The sequence below is a fragment of the Chelonoidis abingdonii genome, chromosome 9, assembly GCF_003597395.2.
Source record: "Chelonoidis abingdonii isolate Lonesome George chromosome 9, CheloAbing_2.0, whole genome shotgun sequence".
Taxonomy (NCBI): Eukaryota; Metazoa; Chordata; order Testudines; family Testudinidae; genus Chelonoidis; species Chelonoidis abingdonii.
The window spans coordinates 28,828,760-28,855,583 of NC_133777.1; the positions used below are offsets into that span (position 1 = coordinate 28,828,760).

Consider the following 26,824-nt stretch of genomic DNA (forward strand, 5'->3'; position numbering starts at 1 on the left):
CAATACAGAGGCAGTTGAGAGAAAGTAATAAAGGGTGTTGGCCACTGTGCTCTAGAGACTATTGTTACAATGCTGTACTAGTATCCAGAGGAAGTCCCATAACTTTAAATACTTTCCTGGAAGGAGGTTAAGTTATTAATACTGCCAGGACAACTGCAAGGACAGGAATAGAACACAGATTATAGAGACAGAAGAGGACCAACTAGTGAAACATTCTGAAGCAGTATGTATGACCCTAAACTATGCAACCTGATAATTCCTTCACTCAAAACCCAAAACAATGCAAAGTCCAACACGACAACTTGTATCTACAATCCAGCAGCATGTACCCATTGTGATCCATAGTCAGTTTTATTTAAAAAAGACACATTTGCGTACACACCATTAGCATAAAACAGAATTTCCTACCTCAACTTTGCTGACAGCCAGTGTTGTCAATACCTGCAAATTATAGGAAAAATGCATTAGTATTGATTCAACAAACCAATAATGGGATTAATTGCCTTCTAAAATAACTGACATCAATTGTTTGTTATGGCTTGAGGGGATGAACTGTAGAGAGAGCTTTCTTTCATTGAACATGGTGATGTAACTGTTTACCTCTCATCCTGATTAGAAGGTGAAAGGGATTTAAATTAAAAATAAATTAACATTCCCCATTTAGAAGCAGCACAAAAATGAAATTAGAGATGAGATTCTAGACCTTGACCATCTATGATATATGTTTCTAGACAGAATTGAAGATAAGTACATTAGGAACTCATTCTATTATTCAAAAGGTTTATCCCCCCTCCCTTTTTTTTAAACGGTAGTGGTCATACAAGGTGGCAGATCGTGCATGTAACAGGTTATACATAGGCTCCAGCAGTGCTAGATACTCTATACCTTTGTACGATACACTCCTAGGGTCATCTCTAATGGAGAGACAGAAGGATTGACTTTTCAGGGCCATTCAAATCTTGGCCTCTCTGCTGTGACTGCCAAATTCATGCCAATTGTCATGGTAGATCACTAGGAACTGCACTGAGGCAACCGACTCACTTCACCATAGGCCATTCAACAGCCATGCCACAGCAATGACATTTAGCCACTACTGATCAGTAACTTGACTACACTCAGAAGTCTAGAAGTAGAAAGATATTTAGCCCATTACTGTAGCCTAGAATCAACCAGTCCCCTGGTTATTAAGAGTTTATTGCTGAAGTATACACAGTTCCATAAGTTTCAATCCACACATTAGACAAAATTCTCATTTACATTAAGGCTACTTGACACCATTCTAGACATGTAAAGAAGACAAAGTCGGCACACATATAATTTACTCCAATTTCAAGGCAACTTTACACAGCCACAATGATGTAAAGTGGCCTTAACTTGAGAGTTAGACCCATTATATTTACATGCATCACATTTAAATTTGAATCATACTCTAGACATAAACTGCAAGATTTTTTTTTTGAGACCAGAGGGCCAAATTCTTTCCTCCTTTCTAAGCCTGGGCAGTGAAACGAAGTCAAATGGGGTTGCACTGGCATAAGTGGAAGGAGAATTTAACACATTAAAATAAAACACAGTAGCCTGACATTGCATAGCTAATTAATATTAATAAATTAACAATCTGTGGCTATTTTGCAATAATATGGATGAAAGATTTATCAGATTCTACAATGATTATAAAGAGTTGTTTGATATTGTTTGTAAAATATGTATTTTCTAAAGAAATTTAAAAAAAAAAAAGCTCAAGGACTGGTTCTTGTTTATCGTTTTCAAGTGTCCTGAAGGAAGTAATGCTGTGATGAAAACAAACTGTTTCGATGTGTTAATTATGGAAAATAGTCTTCTGAATAATGTAATACCAGCACCTGACTATAACGCTTTCTGCATGAACATAATAAAAGTGTCTTTCTAGTTTGGGCTAATAAATCCCTTTTTCTTTTTCAATAATGCCATTTTTACTTGGCTTTTGGGACTGTAGTGTGTGTGCGGAAAGGTACCACTGAAGTCTGCAAGCATCCCTCTGCTTGTAGTAGGGTGTATGTGACCAGAAAAGATGGTTAAGCTTGACTTTGAAAGTGGGGGTGAGGATGAAGATTTCTGAGTGTGAAACAACTGTTCTAAGAAATAGCCATGCATGGGAGGAATACAGTCTCCCAGGCTGAATGCAACAACTCTCACAAATTAATTCTACTGCTCTGGAAGGTATCTATGATAACATAAGTAAAAATTAACTCATACATGAAGCACCAGGATCCATAATAATATACATGGCACTGCATATCATGTGACAGAAATGGAGTTGTTCCATTTAAATAATTCAACATTCTTCAAACTGATGTTTAATTAACAATCATAAATCACAGCTGCCATTAACATATTACAGATCTAACAACATACAGGAAACTAACCAGCTGATTACGGCTACATTGAGAGTAACTATATTTATATGAAAAAAAAATCTTTTGCAAAACCTTATCTTTCCTAATGTGATCAATTACCACTTTACCTTTCCCCCTTCTCTTTGCATTTTTGAATTTGACTATCAAAATGTGAGCTCTCCAGGGCAGCAGGTATTTATCTGATATTTGCAAAGTGCAAGAGACTGAAGACAGAAGAGTGGGACTGTGGATGACTACTGAAAAACAGCATGGTTTTTGTAGGACACTCTCACTGTAATGGCTGGGGCTTAGGAAGCTGAGTTAGGGGTGACTGCTGGGCTGGGGTCAAAGGCAGGAATCGCAACTGGTTACCAAGCTCAGTCAGGATAAAGGTACCAAGGTCAATCTTTAATGCTATCCTGAGCAGAGAAGCTTTTGTGAATTGGGGTGTAAGGGAGAGGTGCAGTCCAAGCCCAGAGCCTCACAATTCTATTTTATTCGATACTGCAAATAAAATAGTTATCACTTTAGTCTTTGTTCACAATACAATTGGATAATATGAGATATATAAAATAAAAGGTATAGCCCTTTTATAGCAGCTCCTTGAAAATCCCTGACACTATGGGCCGGAATTCTTACTATATTTAAAAAATTCTTCCTTTGACTAAATTGTCAGTGTGAAGAAGTTCTTTTTTTTCTTAAACTGATTTTGTAACAGCTGCTGACTTCTGAGAACTAGCAGCAGCTACTTTGGCACCTGATGAGCTAATTGCTATAGCTAGATGAAAAATGAGGATCGCATTGTAGACATGTCTCTTATATCTCCTTGATCTCACTGTTGAAGGCTGGTGTATTCCTTTGCAGATTGTCTCACTTGCAGTACTTTATTGTTATCTCCTATGATTTTCATGAGGTATTAAATTCTTCTGCTCTGTCTTACTGTGTCCTTGCTCTGTTATGTCTTATTTAAGGATGCAGTGACTTCATCAGGAGGATTCGCAGCTTGGGTAAGGGTTTCCTGTGTCCTAATCAAACGACGCTGCTTTTGGGATACAAAGCCACATGCTCCTACATTAGTTTCTTAGGTAAGTTGTAACTAATTCATCTTTTTTGGTAGAAGCAATGTAGGAATTCAGGCTCCAGAATAAAAGGACTTGTTTACATGAGCTACAGCAGACCATCCTTATAAACTGGACATTTGCCACCCAAAATCGTTAAATTCACTGTGTAATTTTCCATTCTAATATCGGGAATACCACAAATACAGAGGGAAATGTAGATACAGTGGTGCAGGAACAATCCATGTTTAATGCAGCTGAACTTCATGGGATTTTAACACTGAAGGAAAGATCACCTTTAGGTACATGAATGAGAGTGTACAGGTAGAAATTTCCATTAGCCAGCATAGACTTGGAGTTATATTATTTACTGCAGCCAGCCAAATCATGACTGCATGCTTCTGTATTTAAAACTAATATACTACTACAAACAAATAAAGGGCAGAATTAAAGCTGCACATGCAACCTGAATCATGGCAGTTCTTTAACATATGAGTGCTTCAAAGTGAAGCTGGAATTTTCACTTAACGTCATTTTTGAACAAACGTCTTTAAAATGCTCCTTTAAACGAATAAAGGTAGAGAAAAAAACAAGACCAAAGCAAAACATACAGAGACATTTCATGTGCTAGGACTCAAACTCTTTGCTTGCCAGAAATTATTTAACCATTTGGCTGGATACCACTGTAATATTCTGATTTATGCCATTTAAAACAACTGACCTTTCTGTGTATCTTAGGAAATCTTTATGAGATAATTTGTCTTCTGAACATCCTTGGAACTGGGAAGGCAAAGCTCTTAAAGGTTCCTTAGACTGAAACTCCCTCCCGCACATCTTGGAAAATGTACAGTTCTCCTCCCTGAGCTCTTTGCATCGTATTTGATTGACAGAGAATGAACCAATGGCTCTACCAACTTTGGGTCCACTTTTTAAAGAGTGCGTACATCCTCCCTAAATCATTTGAACCTTTAGCTAACACTTTTCATTACTTATCTAAGTTAGCCATGTATGCATACACAGCACAGCCTTCCTTAGGTGTGTTCTTCAGAAACTTACCAAACATCATTGTGCAAAATGTGCTGCAAACACATTTGGTAAGGGCTCAAATTCAATTCACACCAAACCAAAGGCCTTTTCAACTCGGAGTGACTTTTTCCATGCCCAGTCATAACTTTCTAACTTGAGCAGTTTCAGATGTAAAACTTAGAGGTTGCAAGAATATTTACAGTGGGGGTGGCATACTGTAAATTTAAGAAAACAATCTACTGTACTTCAGGCATTTGCAAGCTATTTTGGTTTATTAGTGAGAAAGGATTCTGAGAACTGGCAAACTCCACAGAAAAAAGGGAAAAAACAATTTATAAAGACCAGAATTGACACTGACAATGTAATAGACAGGTTTGGTTGTTTTTTCCCCCTTGTCACTAATGCTGGCAAAGCAGCCTGAGAGCTTTACCCCTCGATGGAGAGATGAAAGATGTTCTAGCAAATCAGTTTATGGGAATACAAGTTTTGATGTATGTGAGCCATGCCTCACCATTTTGGGGTCTCTACAAAACAACAAACAAAAAACGTGAATGATGCTGTTCTCTATGACTGAACTTTGGTGGCAGCAGCCAGAGTGTAATATTCAAAATGATCTAGACAAACTGGAGAAATAGTCTGAACTGCAGTAAGGGCAAATGCAAAGTACTACGCTTAGGAAGGAATAACCAATTGCACAAATACAAAATGGGAAATGACAGCATAGGAAGGAGTAATACAGAAAAGGCTTTTGAGGTTATAGAGGATCACAAACTAGAAATGAGTTGACAAAATAATACTGTTGCAAAAAAAAGTGAACATCATTCTGAGACGCATTAGCAGGAGTGTTGTAAGCAAGACATAAGAAATAATTCTTCTGTTCTACGCAGCACTGATAAGGCCTCAGCTGGAGTATTGTGTCCAGTTCTCGGCACCACACTTGGAGAAAGATGCAAAGAAACTGGAGAAAGTCCAGCAGGGAGCAACAAAAATTATTAAAGGTCTTGAAAACAAGGAAAATTGAAAAAAAATAGGTTTGGTTAGTGTGGAGAAGAGAAGACTGAGCGTGGGGGGTGGGACATGAGAACAGACTTTACATATGTAAAAGGTCATCATAAAGAGGAGGGCAAGCTGGTCAGAAGTGCAATACCTGACCACAATAGGGGGATTCTGTGCTCTTATTCAGACAAGGGCAGATTATGCCACTTTTACAATGATTTCTTACCTTGTGAGTAGTCCCACTGAAACAAGATCCAAAGAGAGCCAGCCCTGCAGCTACTTCAGCATAGATTTTTGTAAGATATTAATGAAGGTTTGCATGGAGGAGGATACTGAGACAGAATTTTGACATGGTATGTGAATGAGTGACTATTTATCTAAAGAAAACAGAACTTTAAAAAAGAATTTGGTTCATAGAGGTTTGAATATTTTAAAAAATGCTTTCTGAACCTGCTTTTTTTTATCCTTAATTAACATCTGATAGTTGCTGTGCTACAGGATTTGATAACATATGAATTCGCTTGTATGCCAAAACTGATATGCAAGACTCTCAAACTTTTCTTTCTCATTCAGTTGCCTGGAGCAGACCCTTGTCTGGTGCCTCTAGGTACAGAATATACCTCTGATACTGATTCACAGCCATTCATCCATGCTGTTGAATAAAAGGTACTGAGTTGTTGGAGCTATTTTGGAGAAAGAATCTGATAAAACTGGTAGTATACTTACATTTTCTCTGTTTTATTATAAAAGAAATTACCTGCATTATCTCCGCTTCACCGTTATTAACTACAATAACAGGAGAGTACTAATTATAGTAGTGGGACTGAAAAAATCTGTTGACTTTCTACTGCAATAAAATGCCTGACAATATAGTCCATTGTTGACAAAATTACCAAAAAACAACTGACCAGCCAAAACTGTATGATAATACTCATCTAGAGCATTATACTTATTTGAACTTAAATATGGTGCCTGGAATGTACTTAAATAATTCACATTAATTTAGGCTATGATTAAAAAGGAAATAATCTAAATTTGCCTTTTGGATGTGTTTAAATGCTTCCACAACATATACCTGTAAAAGTTGATCTGAGAAACCTTCTTACTGACTAACTGAATTATGGTTAAACACCGTACTCTGACTTTCTTACTACATTCTAAAGGTGACCCCTTGGCAGTGGAGATAAAGTTAGGTTTTACCCACCTCTCACTAGAACAGGAAAAGCAGTCATAGACCTCATCCTTATCTGGTCCAAACAAGGGCTGAGTTTCAAGAATGTTCACTCACGTAGTTTGGTCACCTAAGCCATGTTTGTACTAGCATATTGATTAATGACAGAGCTGGATGGGTCATCAATCATTGTACCTACTTAACAAGAGACTCACTTTTATTTCCCCTCAACTGAGTCATAGCTCAAAACTTCAATGTGCTAAAATGGATTTCAAAAGCTAAAGACTTGGATCTGCCCCCCCACCCCACCCCCAACATTAACCAATATTACAAGTATAGATTATAAATTTCATGGTACTTTTGTTGTTTTTAATTTGTCAAATTAAGCAATAAAAGAATATTTTGGCCAATAAGATTTATTAAGCTTTGATGAAGAATTCTTAAACTCCAAATCCTTAGTTTTTTAAAAAAGAACAATGGTCACAATTGGCCTAACCTCAGAATTAATGTTAGTTGTGAAAACTTTTCAAGAGATCTTTTTTACAGCAAAAATCCCCCTGCTCAAAGCAAAAGAAATAGGGCATGTTTATACTTTGCAGAAAGAGAATTTTCAGCGTCATATCAACAAATGAGCATATCTGAAAATTCCAGACTGTCACATCCTTTAAAATAAATTCCAATTTAAAAAAAGCCAAACTTGCCTATGTAAATTAAGCCAGCCAGCAAAAGGAACAAGCAAAGATTCATTAACACACCTGACCAACTTTGCATTTGCATGAGATGGCTTAGGAAATTATCGAGCATGAGGATATCATCAAGAACATCTCTCTGTAGCTGAACTACCCCACTTTGACAGATGTGTAGGAAGTCAGAAGTCACAGACTTTAAACCACTGATCATTGCTTGTAGTAAACTAACTATAAAACTGGCACCTGAGTGTTCATTAAAGGCAGACATTTCATACATATTTTAAAAATTGTGAATTTTGACTAAGTGGAAAACAGGTGAAATAAAGAGTTGTAAATTTCACAGACACTAGAACTGCAGGAGTAGTTTCCAGCTTGGGCAAATGTATACATGCTAAATTTGATCTGTTAGCCTGCTAAAAATAGAAGTATAGCCACAGTGTTGCAGACAGCAGGATGGCCTAGCTGCCGAGTGTGTATCTAGAGTCTTGGACAGGATAGTACTTGTTTTGGCTAATCCATCCCACTGCCAGCATGCCACAGCTACACTACTATTTTTAGCACACTAGGTTGATCAAGGCTAATGCACGTACATCTACGCAAAATGGAAATCACATCTTGAGCTCCAGTGTAGAGCCATAGACTCAAGGTTAGAAGGGACCATTATGATCATCTAGTCTGACCTCCTGCACAACGTAGGCCACAGAATCTCACCCACCCACTCCTGTAACTAACCCCTAACCTATATCTTAGACATAAGTTAGAGAGAAGACTGTTGATAGAGGCTGCCACTGGAGGTGCTGTCTTTCAGATGAGAAAAAATCAATGTTCTGATTATCTGAGGTCATTGCATATGCCAGTAGCACTTTCATAGGATCAGGAATGTTATCTGATTTTAAATCTGTTACAGTGCATTCTTTTAATTGCCAAATTTAGTTTATGGAAACTGAATATGGAAATTGAATTCTTTGTTCCACATTGTATACTGAGGAAATCATGAAATCGGCTTTAAAAAACAATTTTCAAATGATTTTTCTTCTGGCAGTTGAGTTTTTGGGGTTCCAATTTTCAAGTTGTCTCCACAAACATGAGAATTTATAAAATTGCTGTGATGAAGCAGAGTATCTGACAGACAGCACAGCAGGGTTTAAAGAGAATCTTTGGGCCCAGCTTGCCCTGCCCTATTATACCTGCAGCCAATGTCAGGCCTGGAGGAGGAGAAAAGTGGGGAGCCTGGCTCAGTTCAGGGCTGACTGGTGAAGGGGCTGGAGCTAGCCACATCACTAACTGAAAGGAAGACTCACTATCCTGCCTGCCATTGCAGCCACCTAGGAGAAAGCACTGTTTCCCCAGCCCTGGGGAACTCTGGAGGAGACCTAGGAGCCTCTAGCACTGGAGGCAACTGAGTGGGCAAAGTTCAGAGACATTGTGGGGCTCAGCTTCACCAACTTGTGACTGCCCTGGCTGAAGGAGCCTGGTACCATGACTAAGAGGCACTCAAGACTGATATAGAAGGCTGCCCAACTAATTGGACTAGAGGGGATATGCCCCAAACTGAACAGACATTGGTAGGAAGCAGCCCATGACAGCAGGTTTAAAGTCCCTGCTGGGAGAGTTGCCACCACTCAGGGATTGACAAACACAGGGCCCTGGGCTGGGCCCCAACCTTAAAGACTGAAGCCATACAACCAAGCAAGGGGTCAGAAGCCATGCACCCTAACTACTAGGCTGTCCAGCCCACTTGTTAAAATTGCCTTTTTAATGAAACCTGAGATTCTGATCATCTGACTCTACGAGCCTGGGATTTAAGTAAAACATTAAATATCACTAGACTTTCAATAATATGACAAGAGTTGGCAATTCTGAGTGTGTATCTTGGGCACATTACAAATCTTGTGGCCATAAAAACATTACAAACTTCCTGCAGAAAAAGTTTGAAGAGTACTGGCAAAATCATCCCATAAAATAAACAAAGGCTTGGGAAATACAGGAACTCGCTTCAAATCTGCCTTTACCCCCTCCTGACTCCACTGATGTAGACACTACTAAATGGTCTTTAAAGAGATTACAACAAACATCAAAACACTTAAAAAATAAGAACTGAGAAACCAGTTCTTTGGGCTTCCTTCTTTGGGCAGCAGGGGAGAAAGAGGAAATTGAGTCCTTGATCCCTCCCTAAGTTTGGCCACCTCACTCTTTCTACTTCCTGCATACTCTCTAAATCACTGTGGAATCATTGGGAATCAAGATGCTGCAATATAAATTGAAAATTACTTCAGCGGAGGAATGATAGTCAGTCATATCACAGGCATTCTCCAGGGTTGCAGACCTCTCCCAGCATAGCCTTGGTAGAGACCATAAAACTCATTTGAACCCAGGCCATCTGTCTGTTATTAAAGTAGGACCTAGAATCCTCAATCAAAACTGTGATTCCACAGCTAGACACTGTACACATATGTAGGCGTGGTCCCTTGCCCCAAGTACATTTTGTATAGACCTAAACTTGGAATCAGTAATGGCCATCAACTGTTTGCCTGAGGACTCTTCCCAAGACACCCAGTTTGGTTGAGACAGTTTTAGGTTTTGAAAACACACTCTAGATAACTGGCACCCTAGAACTCTTGCAAGTGCATCTCTCAGGCCCAGCAGGCTTCCTCTCTCAGCTGCAGAAAGCCAGCTCCATCTCAATTCTGGGCCAAGTACCACTCCAAAAAGGCAGCTGGCAACAGGCTACTGAACAGTTGAAAGAGGCCTGTGATGACATAAACAAAGAGAAAATGTCAGGCTTGTCAGTGTGAAACTAAGGGAGAACTGTGGGGGCCCATGTATGCAGGGGTGGGGAAACAGGAGAGTCAGCAATGCTCCTTCAAATAAGTCTTGGGGGCCACTGGAGAATTTTATATGCATTCTGGTGGAATTTATACTGCTTTGCTCTGCTTTCTCCCTCAGCCTCCTGGGAAGATAATAATCTAAAATTCACCAGAATATACACACAGGCTTCTGGTGGCATCCAGGCCCCAGGGTTATTCAGAAAATCAACCCTGGCAATACCTATCACATGCTAACAACTCTTTAGGTGTACGGACCATTCTGGTGAGAAAGTGCTACAGTATAGGGAAATAACTATGAAAGAACTCCTTTACATTACTACCTCGTAGCAGTACAGAAGCTTTGGGTAGTACTATCCATTTTGAACTGGAGCAATAAACTCAAATTGTTTGGAATGTCCACATTATGCCAGAATAATATAAATATAGATGATGAATCCAACTAGTAGATAGATTTAGATCCAGCATCCTGCTATAGCTGCCATAATTGCATAGCTAGCTCATTATATACAGTCAGTCCCTTGAGCTTACAATGTCCCAGTTAAGCAACAGTAACAGAAAGCAGCTGTATGAGGACATTAGGTCAGCAGAATCATTAGCCCCTAAAATTGCATCAGTATCACTCCTTTTTGACAGCAAGGTTTTCACACATCATCAGGCTCCTAAATGGGAGGTCAAATATGATGCTGAACTTGGCCCAGTAACTCCATTAACAATGAACTGTGGCAAAGAGCTCCAAGGAAGTCCACACCTCTGGAAATTTTCAGTAGTTTAATGAATTTCAATATCATCCTCTTGCCCTCACCTCTCTGGGTACTGTGGAAACCAGCTAGTAAAGCTGATTAGCAAAAAGCCAGTGCATAAGGGAATGCCTTTTAATTGTTTTGAAAATTATCTTTCAGTTCTTTCCTTGAGGTTTGTGCCACCAATCTGGAGGGATGTGGAATCAAACAGTGCAGTCCCCACTTAGAAAGCATATTTATTTAGAAGGTGTTTTGGCAGTGATAATTCAGAGCCTCATGAGCCAAGGAAGGTAGGTAGGTCTTGAGAATAATGGCAGTCAAGTCAGCAGTTGACATGCATATTTATTTTTGATAAAGCCTGACAAATTCCTCACAGTCCAAAAGTAGGGTGTTTTTTTAAGTGAATGTCCCATCTTTACTAAAAGCATTGGTTAGGCCACTTCTGAGTTAACCATTTAAAGTAAATACCCTACTTGCAAGAGGCTTGTCTGTTTTATGGACTGTGCAAAGGAACAACAACAACATGTATTGGGTCAGATTTTCAGCTGGTGTAAATTAGCATAGCTGCACTGAAACCAATGGAGCTGCACTGATACCCCAGCTCAAGATCTGGCCTTTGCTGTATACACCAGAATTTCCGGGGGACTACTTACCTTGTATGTGATTTAAGCATTTGCACTTGAAATTTGTAAGGTATAGGAATGAAGACAAAGATCTTTGTCACTGCCTAGATGTGTTCTGATTAAATATGAAGCCTGAAAACCTATTCAAGGTTTTCCTAAATGCTACATGCTCCATTCCACCTTCTACTGGGATGAGTAGGGTGACCAGATAGCAAGTGTGAAAAACTGCGACATATTTTTTCAGGGGTGGTGGGGGTGTCGGGTGGTATACAGTTGCATATATAAAACAAAGCCCCTAATATTGGGACGGTCCAGATAATATTGGGACGTCCAGTCACCATATGGGTGAGCAAAAATGTCTTTTTTACAGTACTTGCCAAACATTTTTACTGCACTTAGTCAAGGCAAAGATCTCTCCTTTATTCTCCTGATGAATTTCAGTCAGAATAGCAACAACCCTTCTGTCACTGTCACAGACTAAATAAGTTTGACTATATGCTGATGTTCTTTAAATTGTTTCCACTAGCAATAGTTCTGGCTGGTTTGTTTTGGGGGAAAATTAATGATGATACACCAAGGTCATTGTACATCTGCTGTACAGAACAGATGTTAACATATTATTGCCATGTGCAAGTGTTGTGCTAGACTAAAGCTACTTGAGGTTGTCATTGTGCAAACTGATGCAAAAAAGGGCAGTCTAAGAAATTGTCTGAATCTTGTCATGCTTGAAGGAATAATAAAAATTGAAAATAAATAAAAAAACCCTAAAATATTCCACAAGCCATTACCCTGTTATGTAAGAAAACTAGCCTTTAAAAAGTAAAAAATGAAATGAGATATATCCTCCTACTTCTCAACAGTGATCACTCTTTACTGTACTGCTATCAATAATGATGAAACTAAAGGTAGCAGTAACAAAGATATTTAAAACAGAACTTTCACTTTTTTGGATACTAATAGACAATAACATAAAGATGATGTTAAAGGTCTTAGTCCTAAAAGAGCTAGGAAATTCAGAGTTGTAAGGCCTTAGGGCTTGTCTACACAGTTTTTTAAATCCAGTTTGAAAATGCTTGTGTACACATGACACAACCCATCACTGCACACTAACTCTGCATTTATCAGGAACTTTGGAGTCCTCTTGCAAAGTGGACTAGGTTTGCTTCAAATTGAATTACTTTAGTCTTTTGTTCATGTACATGCAATTGTTGCACACCAAGTCTTCCATATTTCCAACAGCTATCTGACAATGTTTTGCAGATCAGTCATTACTGACCTCTTTGTCTACTTGTCTGCCCTCCTTGTCCTGGTGTCAGATTTCCAGGATAACCTTTCCCCCTTTTAAAACATTGCCCAGACACAGATTTTGCTCATTTGCTTCTGGATCCCAGTGTATCATTATTCTGATGATAGAACCACAATAGCACTCCAGAAGCTCCACAACATGCCTGCTCAGGTACTTGGAGCCATGCTGAGCTCTCGTGTTTTATTGCCAACTGGAGAGAAGCATTGGTTCACAAAGTTCCTGTGGTCAGCCACAGGAATAAGGTGTGGGTGGATACTGCAAAGCAGATCCGCAACAAGGATGTTGACCAGCTTCTTCAAAACTGGCATTTATTTTAAAGGATGTGACAGTTTGGAATTTTCAGATATACATTTTTGTCCATTTGTCAGTATTATACTGAGGGGGAGTAAAAGGAAAACTTAGGATGAGATGATTGCAGAACTCATTGCAAAGTCACAGAGGCAAACCAGGCTGGCTGAGCGATGGGGGCTGAGTGATGCAGGACCCAGACAGAGAAGGAAATGTAGCTCTCCCAAGAGACTGTGGCAGTGGCCAAGGAAAGCATCTCAGTGGTCAGGGAAAGCATGGCCATGGCAAGAACAGCATCACTGTGGTGAAGGGCAGTATGGAGAAAGAGAGCTGCAGAGGCAAGTCATGGACACTATACTGAGCTAGAATACCCTCCTGCAAAACATGCTTTTGCTAAGACAATAGACCCTGCATTCCTCAAATCTGGGATTCAGCCATGTCCTTCAGCCCCTAGACAGTGCTTGCTATTTGTACCAGCAAGCAACTCCTAAACTCTGCATGCCTGCAGCAGTATTCCTAGTGACTCCCATTCACGTCTCAGATCCAATCTGAGCACTGAGAACACTTGCACCTAGGAGCCCTGCAATGCTTCTAAGAATTCTGAGCTGAGGCACTCAACCACAGAACCCATGTGGACAAGAAGAGCCAGAGGCAAGGAACCGACGCACCTTTATGCACCTGCCCCCAAAACTGTTGTATTTGAAATGTTCTTACTGTTGCACTTTGAGTTTTGTCTGCACTGTTGGAGTAATTAAAGGGCCAGGGATAGCTGATTATTTAAGAAGATTGGTTAGTTCAATGTATTTCCAAATACTGAGATATTATTTTTCCATTGGTTTTATAATAACCTTATTATTGTTTTTTATTATTTTCATAATAAAACTATTTACAACACATCCATTATGAGTCATCAGTGCATGTAACACAAAAAATCCTTTACATACAGGGTTTTACAAAAGCACATAGGGAATGCTAAACTTCACCCACCCACACAGAGTGCTTTAAATGTTTGTAGCCCAGCATCGGCTCCCTCCTCCCACATGGACTAACATGTTCAGGAATGTGATTCAAATGCAAACACTAGGCATCCCTGACAGAATTCCCACGGGTGTTTGTGTTCTCTCTGAGACACCTTGCTGGCTACTTGAACCTTTGAGTAATTGTCCACATGCCAGCTTCCCATCTGCCAGTAATCATTCCCCGCTGCCCTCACAAATACTATGTAAATCACAATAATGATTGGGACATTTGTTTTTTGCTGCTTCCAACCTATTCCATAAACAGTGCCATCTGGCTTTCAAACAGTCAAATGCACACTCCACTACCATTCTGCAACTACTCAGATGATAGCTGAAATATCCTTCTGTCCAACTAGACTGTGCATGGTTGCACTAGCCAAGGCATAAGGGGTAACCCGGGTCTCCCACACCATTAATGTCCACAGTGCTCCTGAGGGAGAAGCAGTCCTTTCTCCATTAATTAAAATAATATTGAGCTCTAAAAGATCCTAGTATTGTGGCCCCTCCCAGACCACCATGCCAGGGTGGTCCACCATCCACTTGGAGCACCATCGAGAAACAGCCCTTTCTGTTTATAAATTTCGCACTCTCGGAAGGAGGAGGGGGCAAATGACAGGCACAAGGGTTCCATCAATTGTCCCAGTACAGCTGGCTACCCCTTGTGTGCAAAGCCATCAATAATCTCTGGACTAGTCCCCATTTTCAAGACCCAGTTAGATAGCACCTTCTCAATGGCATAGCAGACCCGCATGAAAATGGCCCCAACAGGTGATTTCCCCATGCCAAATTGGTTGGCTATAGTCCAGTGACATTCTGGAGTATCCAGCTTCCAGATGGCAATGGCAACTTGTTTCTCCATGGGTATAGGGCATCACACGTTGGTGTGATGTCTCTGAAACTCTGGGGTCAGTTCTGCATAGATCTCAGAAAGGTAACCTTCCCCATCCTGAACTTCTCTTGCCACTGATAGTTGTTGCAGGTTTGCAGAACGATCCTCTACCAACATTCCTCGCTGGTTTCCTGGACCAGAAAGGGCACTGAATGTTGTGTAGGTGCATTCAGAAGTGATCCTCTTATTCCAAAAGCTTAACATTTCCCACCTCATCCTGCTGCCACTGCTGCAGAGAATCCTGCTACTGCTGCCATACAATATTCTCCTGGTCCTGCATCATCTGCTTGTGTGACAGGGAAATTTGCAGAAGTTGTAAAGCTCTGAGTGCTGTAATAGAGCTCAAGCAGCCTGTGCATATTTGCATTTTTCGCTACAGGGGTGCAGAATATTGTTTGATCCATGCTAGCTGACAGCAATTTGAAAATGGAACTAACCAGCTCAGCAAGGAAGTATGGGTTGGAGACAGTGGAAACACAGGATTTTTTAAAAAAAATTGAACACACCTGGCTGCCCACAATTCACAGTGAAAACAATTGCAGGATGTACACGGCTCAGCAGCAAAGCATAGGACTATTGGATACCTCCAGAGAATGTTTTGCCCTAAGTTCACAGCAAACAGCATGTCTTCACATGATGCAAACTGAAAATGGAACAGACATTCCATGTGCACACTATTGATGCAACTCATGTACTATATATTAACTGACACATCAAAAAGTTTTGAATTTACCCTGCCATAGACACACCCTTAGTGCAATTGAGAATCAGGCCTCTTTTTATCTCCCTCTAGGTATATAAAAATCTTATAGTAGATGCAATGTTAAAACCCCTTTATTCTGCCAGAGAGCTGTAAAAGAACCTTAGCATAAGTTAGAAATCAGGCCAAATATTCTTACCTTTTTCTGAGCTCTTGCTGTCCTATCTTGAATATTGTTGCACATACAAAATAGAACAGCAAGATCACTTTGTGCCTTCAGACTCCTACCTAAAAGCATTTCAAAATCCTTAGCTCTGAATTTCTCGTCATTAGTGGGTTTATACCTGACTCTCAGTTGTATGTATAATACCCTTGGGCTTTATTTTCTGAGAACTGTGACAGTCAATGGGCTTGAAATTTGAGATCCTAAAGGCTCCCTCAGAGCAGTTTAATTCTCAGTGCCAATGTGTGAGCTTAGAGTATCCTTTGCAAACCTTGAAACTCTGCAGCATGTTCTGCCACTTCAAAAATATCCCACTGACCATTATCCACAGATCACTGACACCACTGAGTTATTATAGTCTTTCAAATGATGCATATTAAAAGAGCTTTAATCCTTAGAGTTATAGACCATAACGGATGTTTATCATTTCCTATGACAATAAAAATAATACACTGAGTTATGCACATTCCTGTAAATATATGCACATTACTGAGAAGTCTTACAAAAACCACTCATTCATTATGTCTAAGAGCCACTTTTCAAACTGTGATATCATTCTCAGCCAAATTAAAGATGATATTCTATAAATTTCAGAATATAAATCTAAGCAACGTAGATGTTCCAGGCACATAAAAGCATTTGATTCTGGTAATTCTGATGAGGCAATGTCTACACTGCAATCAAAGCTGTGATTTGCAGCTCGGGTAGGCATACCTGTGCTAGCTTTAATTTATCTATCTCACTAAAAATAGCAGTGAAGATGCAGCAGCACAGGCTTCAGTGTGTACAAACAATGGCTGCCTGTTTTGTCACTGTTTGTACAGCACAATGGTTCATGCCTGGGCTTCTAAGTAAATTAGAGCTATTCTGTAGTGCCCTAACTTGCACCAAATTTGGGCAGCTGAATTTCCAGGAAAATATTATCCATTCAATTTTTTTTTTTTAAATTAGGCTATCAGACTATATAAAGGGGAACTTTTTATAACTCCTACTGACATACGGAGCTCCATTTTCCAACACAACACCGAAGTCTGCATTTTGTGTGCCTATCTGTTGTGCACCTCACATTTTAAATGGTGGATTAAAAGGTATGGCTGCACATGCTAATTCAGAGGCTTGTTTGATTCTGGATGAAAATTTGACATGAGAGTTCCTTCCTGGAAACTCTTTGGCACCAAAAGATAGTGAAGAAAAATAAATTAGAGTTGGGGTAATTACTAGTTATATTCTGCATACCTAAAATCCTAAAACTGAATTGCTTCCTATTCCAAATGTTTCTCTTATTCATTTGTCTGTGAAATAGCTGCCATTTTTCACCCATAGGTGACTTCACTTCACTGGTAGCTTACATATTTTGTATATACATATTTGCCTAGAGAGAGTACCAATAGTATCCACTGTAAATAAGATTGAGCTCCAACTTCTATTCTATATCACACTTGCAATACTTCTAAATATTTAAAAACCATTTGGATTGAAATTGTCTATGGATTTACCTAATTATCTCAAACAAAATTTAGGGGGATATTTTAATAAATTTTGAGACCCATTTTTGAGTGGAGAGTGGATCCACATTCCTCCAATCACAAATGTTACACTGAATACTCAAAAAACAGTGAAGCTGGAGGGCCTTATTCCCCACTACCTCGAAATGTGTACAACTGTGTAAAATAATTGCAAAGTTGGTGTAAAATGCTACAGTTCTGACATAGCAGCAATTTACATCCGGACATTTCAAATTGAATCCTGTCACAGGTTTCAGTGAGAATTAAAGAACAAGAGAAATCTGATGAAAACCTATTTAGTGTTTTCAAGTTATGAATGTATAATGATTACCATTTTTGGTTTACTTTTTTACCATTTGCCTTATTAACACTACTTGTAGAGGAAATACTAGGAACATGATGATAATGCTACTTATTTGAAAACAGTCATTCTAAATATTGAATGGCAGCCACTTTAAAGATAATGTGTTTCAACAATTTTCACTCTCTCTCTAAACTGATTTCTAGAATGTATTTCTTAAATATGCCCTACTGTCTTAAATCTGTAAGCTGACTATATGTGGGTCAATGAACTTAAAAGGTCAGTTAAGGCTGACTGTGCTAGAACTACTGAGTCAGGAAACCTACACCATTAACAGGCTGGAGGAAAAGCAACTGGGCGAGGTTTATGACCTCTCTGAGCCAAATAGCTCCAGATTTTTTCTTCTTTCTTTTTCTCTTTTTGTCCATTTTTAAAATTAGTGAAAATAAATGCAAAAAGGCACACTTATACAGGATGAAAGTGGAAAAATCCAGCACTTAAAATGCAGGAAATTCTCATTCCCGAAGATAATGTCACTCCTACATCATTAACATTGCCTGCTATTTATAGTACATACTATTAGATTCCTTGTTAATGGTAATGTTTAATTCATTATTTATATATTTATTATCTCTGTTTTTCTTTTCCAGTGCACCATATTCAGAGGTGCAACGTGGCTGATTCAAAGAGGTACTGTAGGAATAAATTATCTTTTGGACTTTGAATCTACATGTTTATTTTCAATTATAACTCTACTGAAGTCAATGGAGTTCTACTGGTGTAAAGTGAATTCAGAACTAGGACTCTCTTTTTGGCTGTCTGCATCAGATTCTACAGTGCAAAAATAACCAATGCACTGTGAACAAACATTTAAAATATTTAAATTATATTTTTAAAAATCACAGCCGAGCTTTTTGAAAATTTCTCTCTCTCAAAGAGCCCTCTTGAGCTCATCTCATCTTAACTTTATCCTTTTCAGGACTACCTGAAGTTCAGCTTCCTCAAGGTATCTTAATTCTACAGACTATTTAAACAGCCTGACTACAGCCTCCAGCTTTTACCTCTGATCTAATATTAACGCAAAGCCTTTCTTGACAACACCTGCCAACTCTGGAAAGAGCAGAGTGCTCAGCTGTTTCCAGGTCTTTCGTTCTGAGAAAATGAAGGGTCATGGGACAACAATTATAGAAACAAAGCACCTTTTTTTTTGACAAACAAAACAAAACAAAAATATCTTGAAGAAATTGGAGCACCCTGAGGAACTAGTATATAATTTTTTTAAAGTTCCAGATGGTTTCCTTGTTAAACTAGGCTGGCAGAGCCATCCGTTAGGGATCAACCTCACAGCTGCTGCAGGGCCTAGCTTAGCAACGATAGACACCTACTAAGTAAGAGAAACTTATCTTTCCCAACAGGCTGTACAAGCGCTAGGAGAGCTTGGGCAAAATCCATTAATCCTGGACCTTTGTCTCCCACTGAAGGGATAAAAACTCTACATAAATACTGAAGAATAACACCTTACTTTCCCTCCTGAAAGACTGTGAATCCATACTGCTAAACAAAGCAGACAAAAGGGAATCATTTAACCTCTTCCAAAATCCCGCAAAGTCACAAAAATAAGTTGTCTGGCCAGCTAAAAATGTAAATAAATTTAAAAGTATAAGCTGTGCAGATGCAGAGGTAAGCTAAATCAGAATCCTTCATTCTAACTGGGAAGCATAGTGGCCTAGCAGATAGAGTGGACCAGAGTTCAGGAGAATGGATTCTATTCCCAACTCTGCCATTGGCCTTCTGGGTAACCTCGAGGATGGGACCTCACCATCACCTTATGCCTCAATGTTCCCATCTGTAAAATGGGGATCATGATACTGACCTCTTTTGTAGGGTGCTTTGAGATCTAAGGAAGAAAAGCTCTATATAAGAGCCTGACCTTTTTTTTTTTTATTATTTCCTCATTTAGACTTCGGTCCTGTAGCGGACTATGTGTGGAGAGACATGCCGCAACACAGCCCCATTAAACTACATGAAACTAGTGTCATATATTTCAATGGGCTTTGGATTATGCCCTGTGTCATAAACAGATAAGTAAGAGTTAATAGCACAGAAGTACTTAATGTCTCTTTTGCCTGTAAAGGATTAACAAGTTCAGTAAGCCTGGCTGTCACCTGACCAGAGGACCAATCAGGGGACAGGATACTTTCAAATCTTGAGGGAGGGAAGTTTCTGTGTGTGCTGTTAGAATTTGGTTGTTGTTCTCATCTGGGTTCTGAGAGTGACCAGATGTGCAACAGGTTCTACTCCAATCCCTCCAATACAGGCTCTTAAAGGTTCAGAAATATGAGAACTAGGTAGATAAGGCGTTAGGCTATGTTTGTTTTCTTTATTTGCAAATGTGTATTTTGCTGAAGAGAGTTCCGAAATTTGTATTTTGCTGAAAGGATTTTATTTGTAATGTATACCTGTAGGCTGGAGAGTCTTCCCAGTGTCTACTAGCTGAAAATCCCTGTAGGCCTAAAATCCATCTTAAATTACAAAGATAATTTAATGTTTTCTCTCTTTAATTAAAAGCTTTCTTGTTTAAGAACGCTGATTGTTTTTTTAATTCTGGTGAAGAACGCGCCAGAGAACTGGGTCTGGATTCAACCAGGGAATTTTCGGGGATGAAAGGAGGGAAGGGAAGAAGGTTAATTGTCTCTATTGATAGGATTACTTCTCTCTCAGGGAGAAGTCTGGGAGGGGGAGAGAGAAGGAGGGGGGAAGGTGAATTTTCCTCTCTGTTTCGGAGATTCAAAAGAGTTTGAATCACAGTGAATCTTCCAGGGTAAGCCCATGGAGGGGAAGCCTGGGAGAGGCAACGGTGGGGGAAAGGGTTTACTTTCCTTGTGTTAAGATCCAGAGGATCTGGGTCTTAGGGGTCCCCGGGCAAGGTTTTGGGGGGACCGGAGTGTACCAGGCACTGGAATTCCTGGTTGGTGGCAGCGCTACAAGTACTAAGCTGATAATTGAGCTTAAAGGAGTTCATGCTGGTATTCCATCTTTTGGATGCTAAGGTTCAGAGTGGAGAATTATACCATGACACCCTGAGTATCCATTTAGGCAGAAGGGGCATTTGGACTCATTCCAAGTTGCTAAGCCAGCCAGAGTTGCCAACTTTCTGATTGCAGAAAAAAAGAACACCATTGCCCCACCCCTTCTGTGAGGCCCATCCTCGCTCCCTCCATCACTCGCTCTCCCAAACCCTTGTTCACTCGCTGATTTTCACCAGGCTGGGGCAAGGGTGCAGGGTGTGGGAGGGGCTCAGGGCTGAGACAGAGGGGTTCAGAATGTGGGACACGGCTTTGGGTAGGGGCAAGGAGTTGGAGTGCAGGAAGGGGTCAGGGTGGGCTCTGGGGTGGGGCCAGAAATGAGGGGTTCAGGGTGTGGGAGGGGGCTCCAGGCTGAGGTAGGAGGTTGGGTTTCAGTGGATGAGGGCTCTCGGGTGGGGCTGGGGATGATCTGGAGGATGGTTTGGACTGCACCCTCAGCAAGTTTGCAGATGATACTAAACTGGGAGGAGTGGTAGATACACCAGAGGGTAGGGCTAGGATACAGAGGGACCTAGACAAATTAGAAGATTGGGCCAAAAGAAACCTGATGAGATTCAACAAGGACAAGTGCAGAGTCCTGCACTTAGGATGGAAGAATTTCATGTACTGCTACAGACTAGGGACCAAGTGGCTAGGCAGCATTTCTGCAGAAAAGGACCTAGGGATTACAGTGGACGAGAAGTTGGATATGAGTTGGATATGAGAAGCTGGATAACAGTGTGCCCTTGTTGCCAAGAAGGCTGACAGCATTTTGGGCTGTATAAGTAGGAGCACTGCCAGCAGATCAAGGGACATGATCATTCCCCTCTATTCGGCATTGGTGAGACCTCATCTGGAGTACTGTGTCCAGTTTTGGGCCCCACAGTACAAGTAGTATGTGAAAAATTGGAAAGAGGCCAGAGGAGGGCAACAAAAATGATTAGGGGGCTGGAGGACATGACTTATGAGGAGAGGCTGAGGGAACTAGGATTAGGGGAAGTTACGAAACTGTGTGCACTGCCCTTACCTGCAGGTGCCACCTAAAGTGTCGACACTGGAGGAGTCGACACTGAGGGTAGGGGCAGTGCGTGGAGCCCCTGTGGCCACCCCTGCACCTAGGACCTGGACATGCTGGACACTTCCTGGAGCCTCATGGAGCCAAGGTAGGCAGGGAGCCTGCCTTAGTCCTGCTGTGTCGCCAACTGGACTTTTAACAGCCTGGTCAGTCATGCTCACTGGAACCACCAGGGTCCCTTTTCAACCAGAGGCCTGGCAACTCTAAGCGAGCCTCTGTCAGTACAGCTCCTGCAGAAGGCCCAAGAGGCAGAAATTCTACTAGAGAGGTAGGGAAAGAGTTGCAACAGTCAGCTGGCTGCAAGATCTCCTCTGCCGATGGGATTCTAGAGTGGTCAAACACAAATAGAGAATGAGAAGCCTGGGCTGGGAAGCAATGTGGCCAGGGCAGCAGGGAATGCACTGTTTTGGTAACATGCAGGTGATATGCATAATGAGTGCAATGTCAGCTTAACAGTTAGAAAACACTATCGCTGACTTAGAAAGTGTGGTTCTCTGGAATATTCTGGTACTTGGCCTGCCAGTGGGTGGAGTAATGTATTCTAGGCATGCAGGCTTTTCTGATTCTCTTTATACTTTTTTTCTCCAATATTCATTTTATTCTGAGGAAGGCTGGTTTTGGTTGAAATGATGACTAGGATGATAGAGGATATTTTAGGAACCAAAAAACCAAACCAAACAAAAAAAACCTCAAAACCAAAAACAAATCCCCCAAAACAAACCGCCCCTCAAAAACCAACACAAAAAGAAAAAGAGAGATGGAGCCCAGGAAACAAAATACAATAGTTTGCAAAATGCTGCTAATGCTACTCCCTATCCTGGCATCACAGGCAATTTTCACTTTAGCTGTTACTAAGAAGCAGACCGCATGAGAGTTCTATTTTTCACTTGTGTTCATCTGAATAATCATCATCATTATTCCACAGTCTAATAAAATGAAGTTGTCACCTATGATTTGATTTCAGACTGTTTGTTACCCCTGCAGTGTTGTGGATGCCAATTTCAGCCGATATACCCAGGCATCCGTATATCCTACAAAGTCAAACTCAGGTAATTGATTCCTTACTCAGATTGGTGGTGGGGATCAATAAGGGAGAAGAGTGGCTATTAGGGCCACTTGTCTAATGTTTTTCTAAAAAGGCATACAACACTACCTGGTAGAGGTAAGTGTAGCTCAAATTTTAATCTGAATTTCATTTCCATGGCTGAGGGATGTTTAGACACTCTAAATGACTAGACTGTAACAAAACCAGAAACCTGACAAAATGGTAAACCAGCTACTGTATGCTACATAAGTAAACATTGTTTATTCTGAAGAGTCATTGTCCAACCCTGTAACTGTGGGGCAGAGGGAGAGGGGAAATCATTCCCTGATAGGAATCCTGTAGCATTAAAAGTTACCCTGAGATTTTTTTGAACTGACAGTTCTGTTACATCATGATTGTTTTAAAACTGACTTGGATCTCTATACCAACATTCCTATCAGTTCATACTATTAATTTTTTATCTCTCAATCAAGAATTCATGGAGGTTAGTGTGACATTGCTGCAAGTATCCTAACAGCCTAGGAATGTAAATAATGAATAGGATTCCAGAAGCACCAACCAGTACTCTCATTGCCTGAAGTCATCCACAGGTAAACAAAAAGACTTCTTGCTGCAGTGCAGTAAATTCCTTATCTTTCATGAAAGTTAAATGCATCACTGAAATAACAGCAGTTTTGGTAATCTCATATGGACAATTAACTGCACCAAAGCTTGTTAGAGATGTTACTATCACCAATGATGCTTTATTGTCAATTTTTAAAAACCCATGAATAATCGTACAAAACATGTACAATGCAAATATTTCCAGAGACCCTGATTCAGTAAGTTTAAAATACAATCTGTGCATTTCCCTTCATACTGTAGTAGACTACATGTTTTCCTCACTAATTTCATATATGACTGATACATTTTTTTAAAACCCAATAACAACATGTATCATTGTAGTGGCTAGAAATGAGCATTCGTGCTTTTTATTTTTTTATTTAACCACAATGATCTTTGTTTTCTATCTTTCCAAGAAAAGTATTCTTCTATCACCACCAACACAATAGTTAATTACCTTTTCATTATTTACACCTTTAGGAAATTGCTAGCATTAAAAAAAAAAGTTACCTACCTCACACTTACAAAACAAACTACACTTTCTATGGATTTTTGAAGGAATTTACATTCCTAACCCATCTGTGCCCCTTATATTCTTTATAAGTAATGAGCAAGCATTCTCATTTAGCTGTCACTGTTAGAAGTGAAATGTTTACATGCATTCTTTGGAAATTCTGGCAGCTTGGATTCTAAGAATCCTTTTATTTATGACAGTAAGCATTGCCCTAAATTTATCTTCTATATGGTTTTAAAAAAAGAATGGCTTGAAAAATTCTTGAACTTTGCTTGTTCTTGGTAGTGGTGTATTAAGAAAGGCTAGTTTAGTTCTAGCACACTGAAGATCAGTGTCCTGTGACTGTTAGAATTTGCTAGTTAGTATCTCAGAAGAAATTATTGAGAAAATATTCTCAATCTAACAGAACGTGCCAAATTCTTGGGTGGGTTAAAGAGAGACACAATTCAAACATTTGTTCTTTTCTATTCTATATAGGTTTTCATTCCACGATCTTCATAGGAGTATCTACGACTACACATTTGTCACATGTTCTTGGTTCTCTCATCTTCTTCACAGAGGGATGTGCAATGTATTATTTTGGTAGAGTTGGTTTTCTGGGGGGGTGGTTTCTGGACCTGAGGCACAGATATCTGGGAAAGCATCATTATGAAAGAAGAGCACTTAAGAATGTACTTAGCCTTCAGCATGGGTTTAAGTGTTTTCCTGGATTGAGGCCTGAGTGGGTTTCTGAAACTTTTCATCATTGCGATGCTATCAAAAATATTTGTTTCAATCTATATTTCATACCAATTAGTATATTGATCTTAGAAATGCAAACAATTACTTTAAAAGATCTGTTTTTCTCTCTTGAATCCGTATCAGATTCTGATTAACAATCAGATTATTACTGGTATAAGGTTTCAAGATTGTCACTCTGTCTGTGGCTATGTCTACACTACGAGCAAGGGATGCAGTTCCTAGCTTGTGTACACATATTTGTTCTAGCTTGATAAGAATAAGCATGAGGATCAACAGCAGTGTTGCCATGGTAGCACTGGCAGTGGTAGCATAGCTTAGCCATGCTGGGTACAAACCCATCTGAACCCTGTCGGTAAGTATTTGGCACAGCTAGAATCTCTGTTCAGTCAATTTACAGTAATGGAAGCACTACAAGTATGGTTAAGGGCTCTTTTTGTTTAGATTATCACCAATTTGAATAATCACTGGGAATTGTGGTCTGTTACCATCCAATTGTTAAGCTGTGTGCCAATTTGACCTTACAAATTCCTCCCATGTGCCAGCATGGGCTTTCAGCCATGCATGCAAGGCATGTATCTATACCATGCCAAGAATTCTAGACCACTGTGATATCAGAGGTAATACAATCAATCAACACTCTTACTCTACCGCTAATTTGCATGCAACCGTTTCATTGGTTGTATGAGGCAGACTGCATGGCTAGTGGATTACTTGGCCCAGCTGCCATAGTTCTTCAAAATTAACCACACAGCACCAGACACCCTAACCCCAAGTACATAAACCCCCTCCCTGCAGTGCACACATTTCATTTGTCACCTGCAAAAATCAACACAAATCTCCCAGCATAAAACAACCCACACACAACTCTTCCAGCACAGCATACACATTGGCCCATCCTTACTCATACTTACCATAAAACCATAGCATCACTAGTTACTGTTCTACATCTCCATTAAAAGGTATTTGGAAGTCTACATTTTCCTCTGTAAAAAATGTATAGAATTTTTATTTCCTTTATTTAGTGAAGTTCAATGAAGACTAAGAAAAGATATTAAAAACTAGACTGGAAAAAAAAAACATTAAAAAAACATATGGTAGGGAGCAACTCCAGACTAGCAGAAAGACAGACTAGGGCCAGGTACTAGCAACTTTTGCTGGTATAGTAAAGTCAGGGGTGTGATTTTTGTGATATTTCTATGCCAGCAAAAGGCCTAGTGTAGATGCAGTTGTGCTGGCACAGAAATGCTTTTGCTGATATAGTTTATGTCACTTGGAGAATCAGTATAAGATACATCAGCTAAAGGACTTTTTTGCCAGTCTAAACTGCATCTACATTTAGGACGGTTTGCCAATATAGCTGTACTGATATAGCTATACTAGCAACATTTTCTAGTTTAGACCTGGCCTAGATAATCCACCAGGAGATTTTCATCCTTCCTTTCTATGTACCAGACTTAAATACCCTTGTTCATGTTGAACAGTATATTCCTGCACAAATAATCCAGCTGACTTCAATAGGATTACTTGCCGAATAAGGTATTTTCCAGTGTGAACAAAAGACATCAGAACCTTGCCCAAACAATAAGCAAACAGCATTTCCCAATCTGAAGTTAAAATCAAGCAGATGGTGGAAATAAATAAGAACACTATTAGCGTAATCTCTACCCCAATGACGTTTTTAGTGTTTTATCACAGGTAATACTGCAATTTATAATAGTCTTAGCCAACAACTGGCCAAATGACCTTTTGATATCCTTATTAACTCACAGTCTTAAGTGAATCTCATGTATTTAAACTGACAGTAGCAACCAGAAAGTTACAGTATTTTCCCCATTAACATTGTTTTGCTCTCTTTTGTTCTTTAACATATTACATAGCAAATGGAAAAATAATTTCAGGATAGCTATCAGCATCAGAAGATGAGAGGAGGAGGATGGGAAGTTCTCTGTTATGTAGCATTTTCTAAACTTCTAAAGGTTAAATACTATGCAACTAATGTGCAGCAAGGGAAAGCAGAAGGCAATTTTTTGTGATAGAATATGAT

At 39.8% G+C, this 26,824-nt stretch overlaps 1 protein-coding gene across 8 annotated transcripts in view; it reads right to left on the minus strand.

Annotated features, from left to right (window-relative positions):
• Window positions 1-26,824, minus strand: part of RBFOX1 (RNA binding fox-1 homolog 1) — a 2,554,959-nt gene that overhangs the window by 1,817,823 nt on the left and 710,312 nt on the right. For all 8 annotated transcript variants that reach the window (XM_075069299.1, XM_075069298.1, XM_075069294.1 and 5 more), the window contains exon 3: window positions 409-441. In XM_075069299.1, the coding sequence (XP_074925400.1) occupies window positions 409-441 (33 nt within the window). The remainder of the gene's footprint in view (window positions 1-408; window positions 442-26,824) is intronic.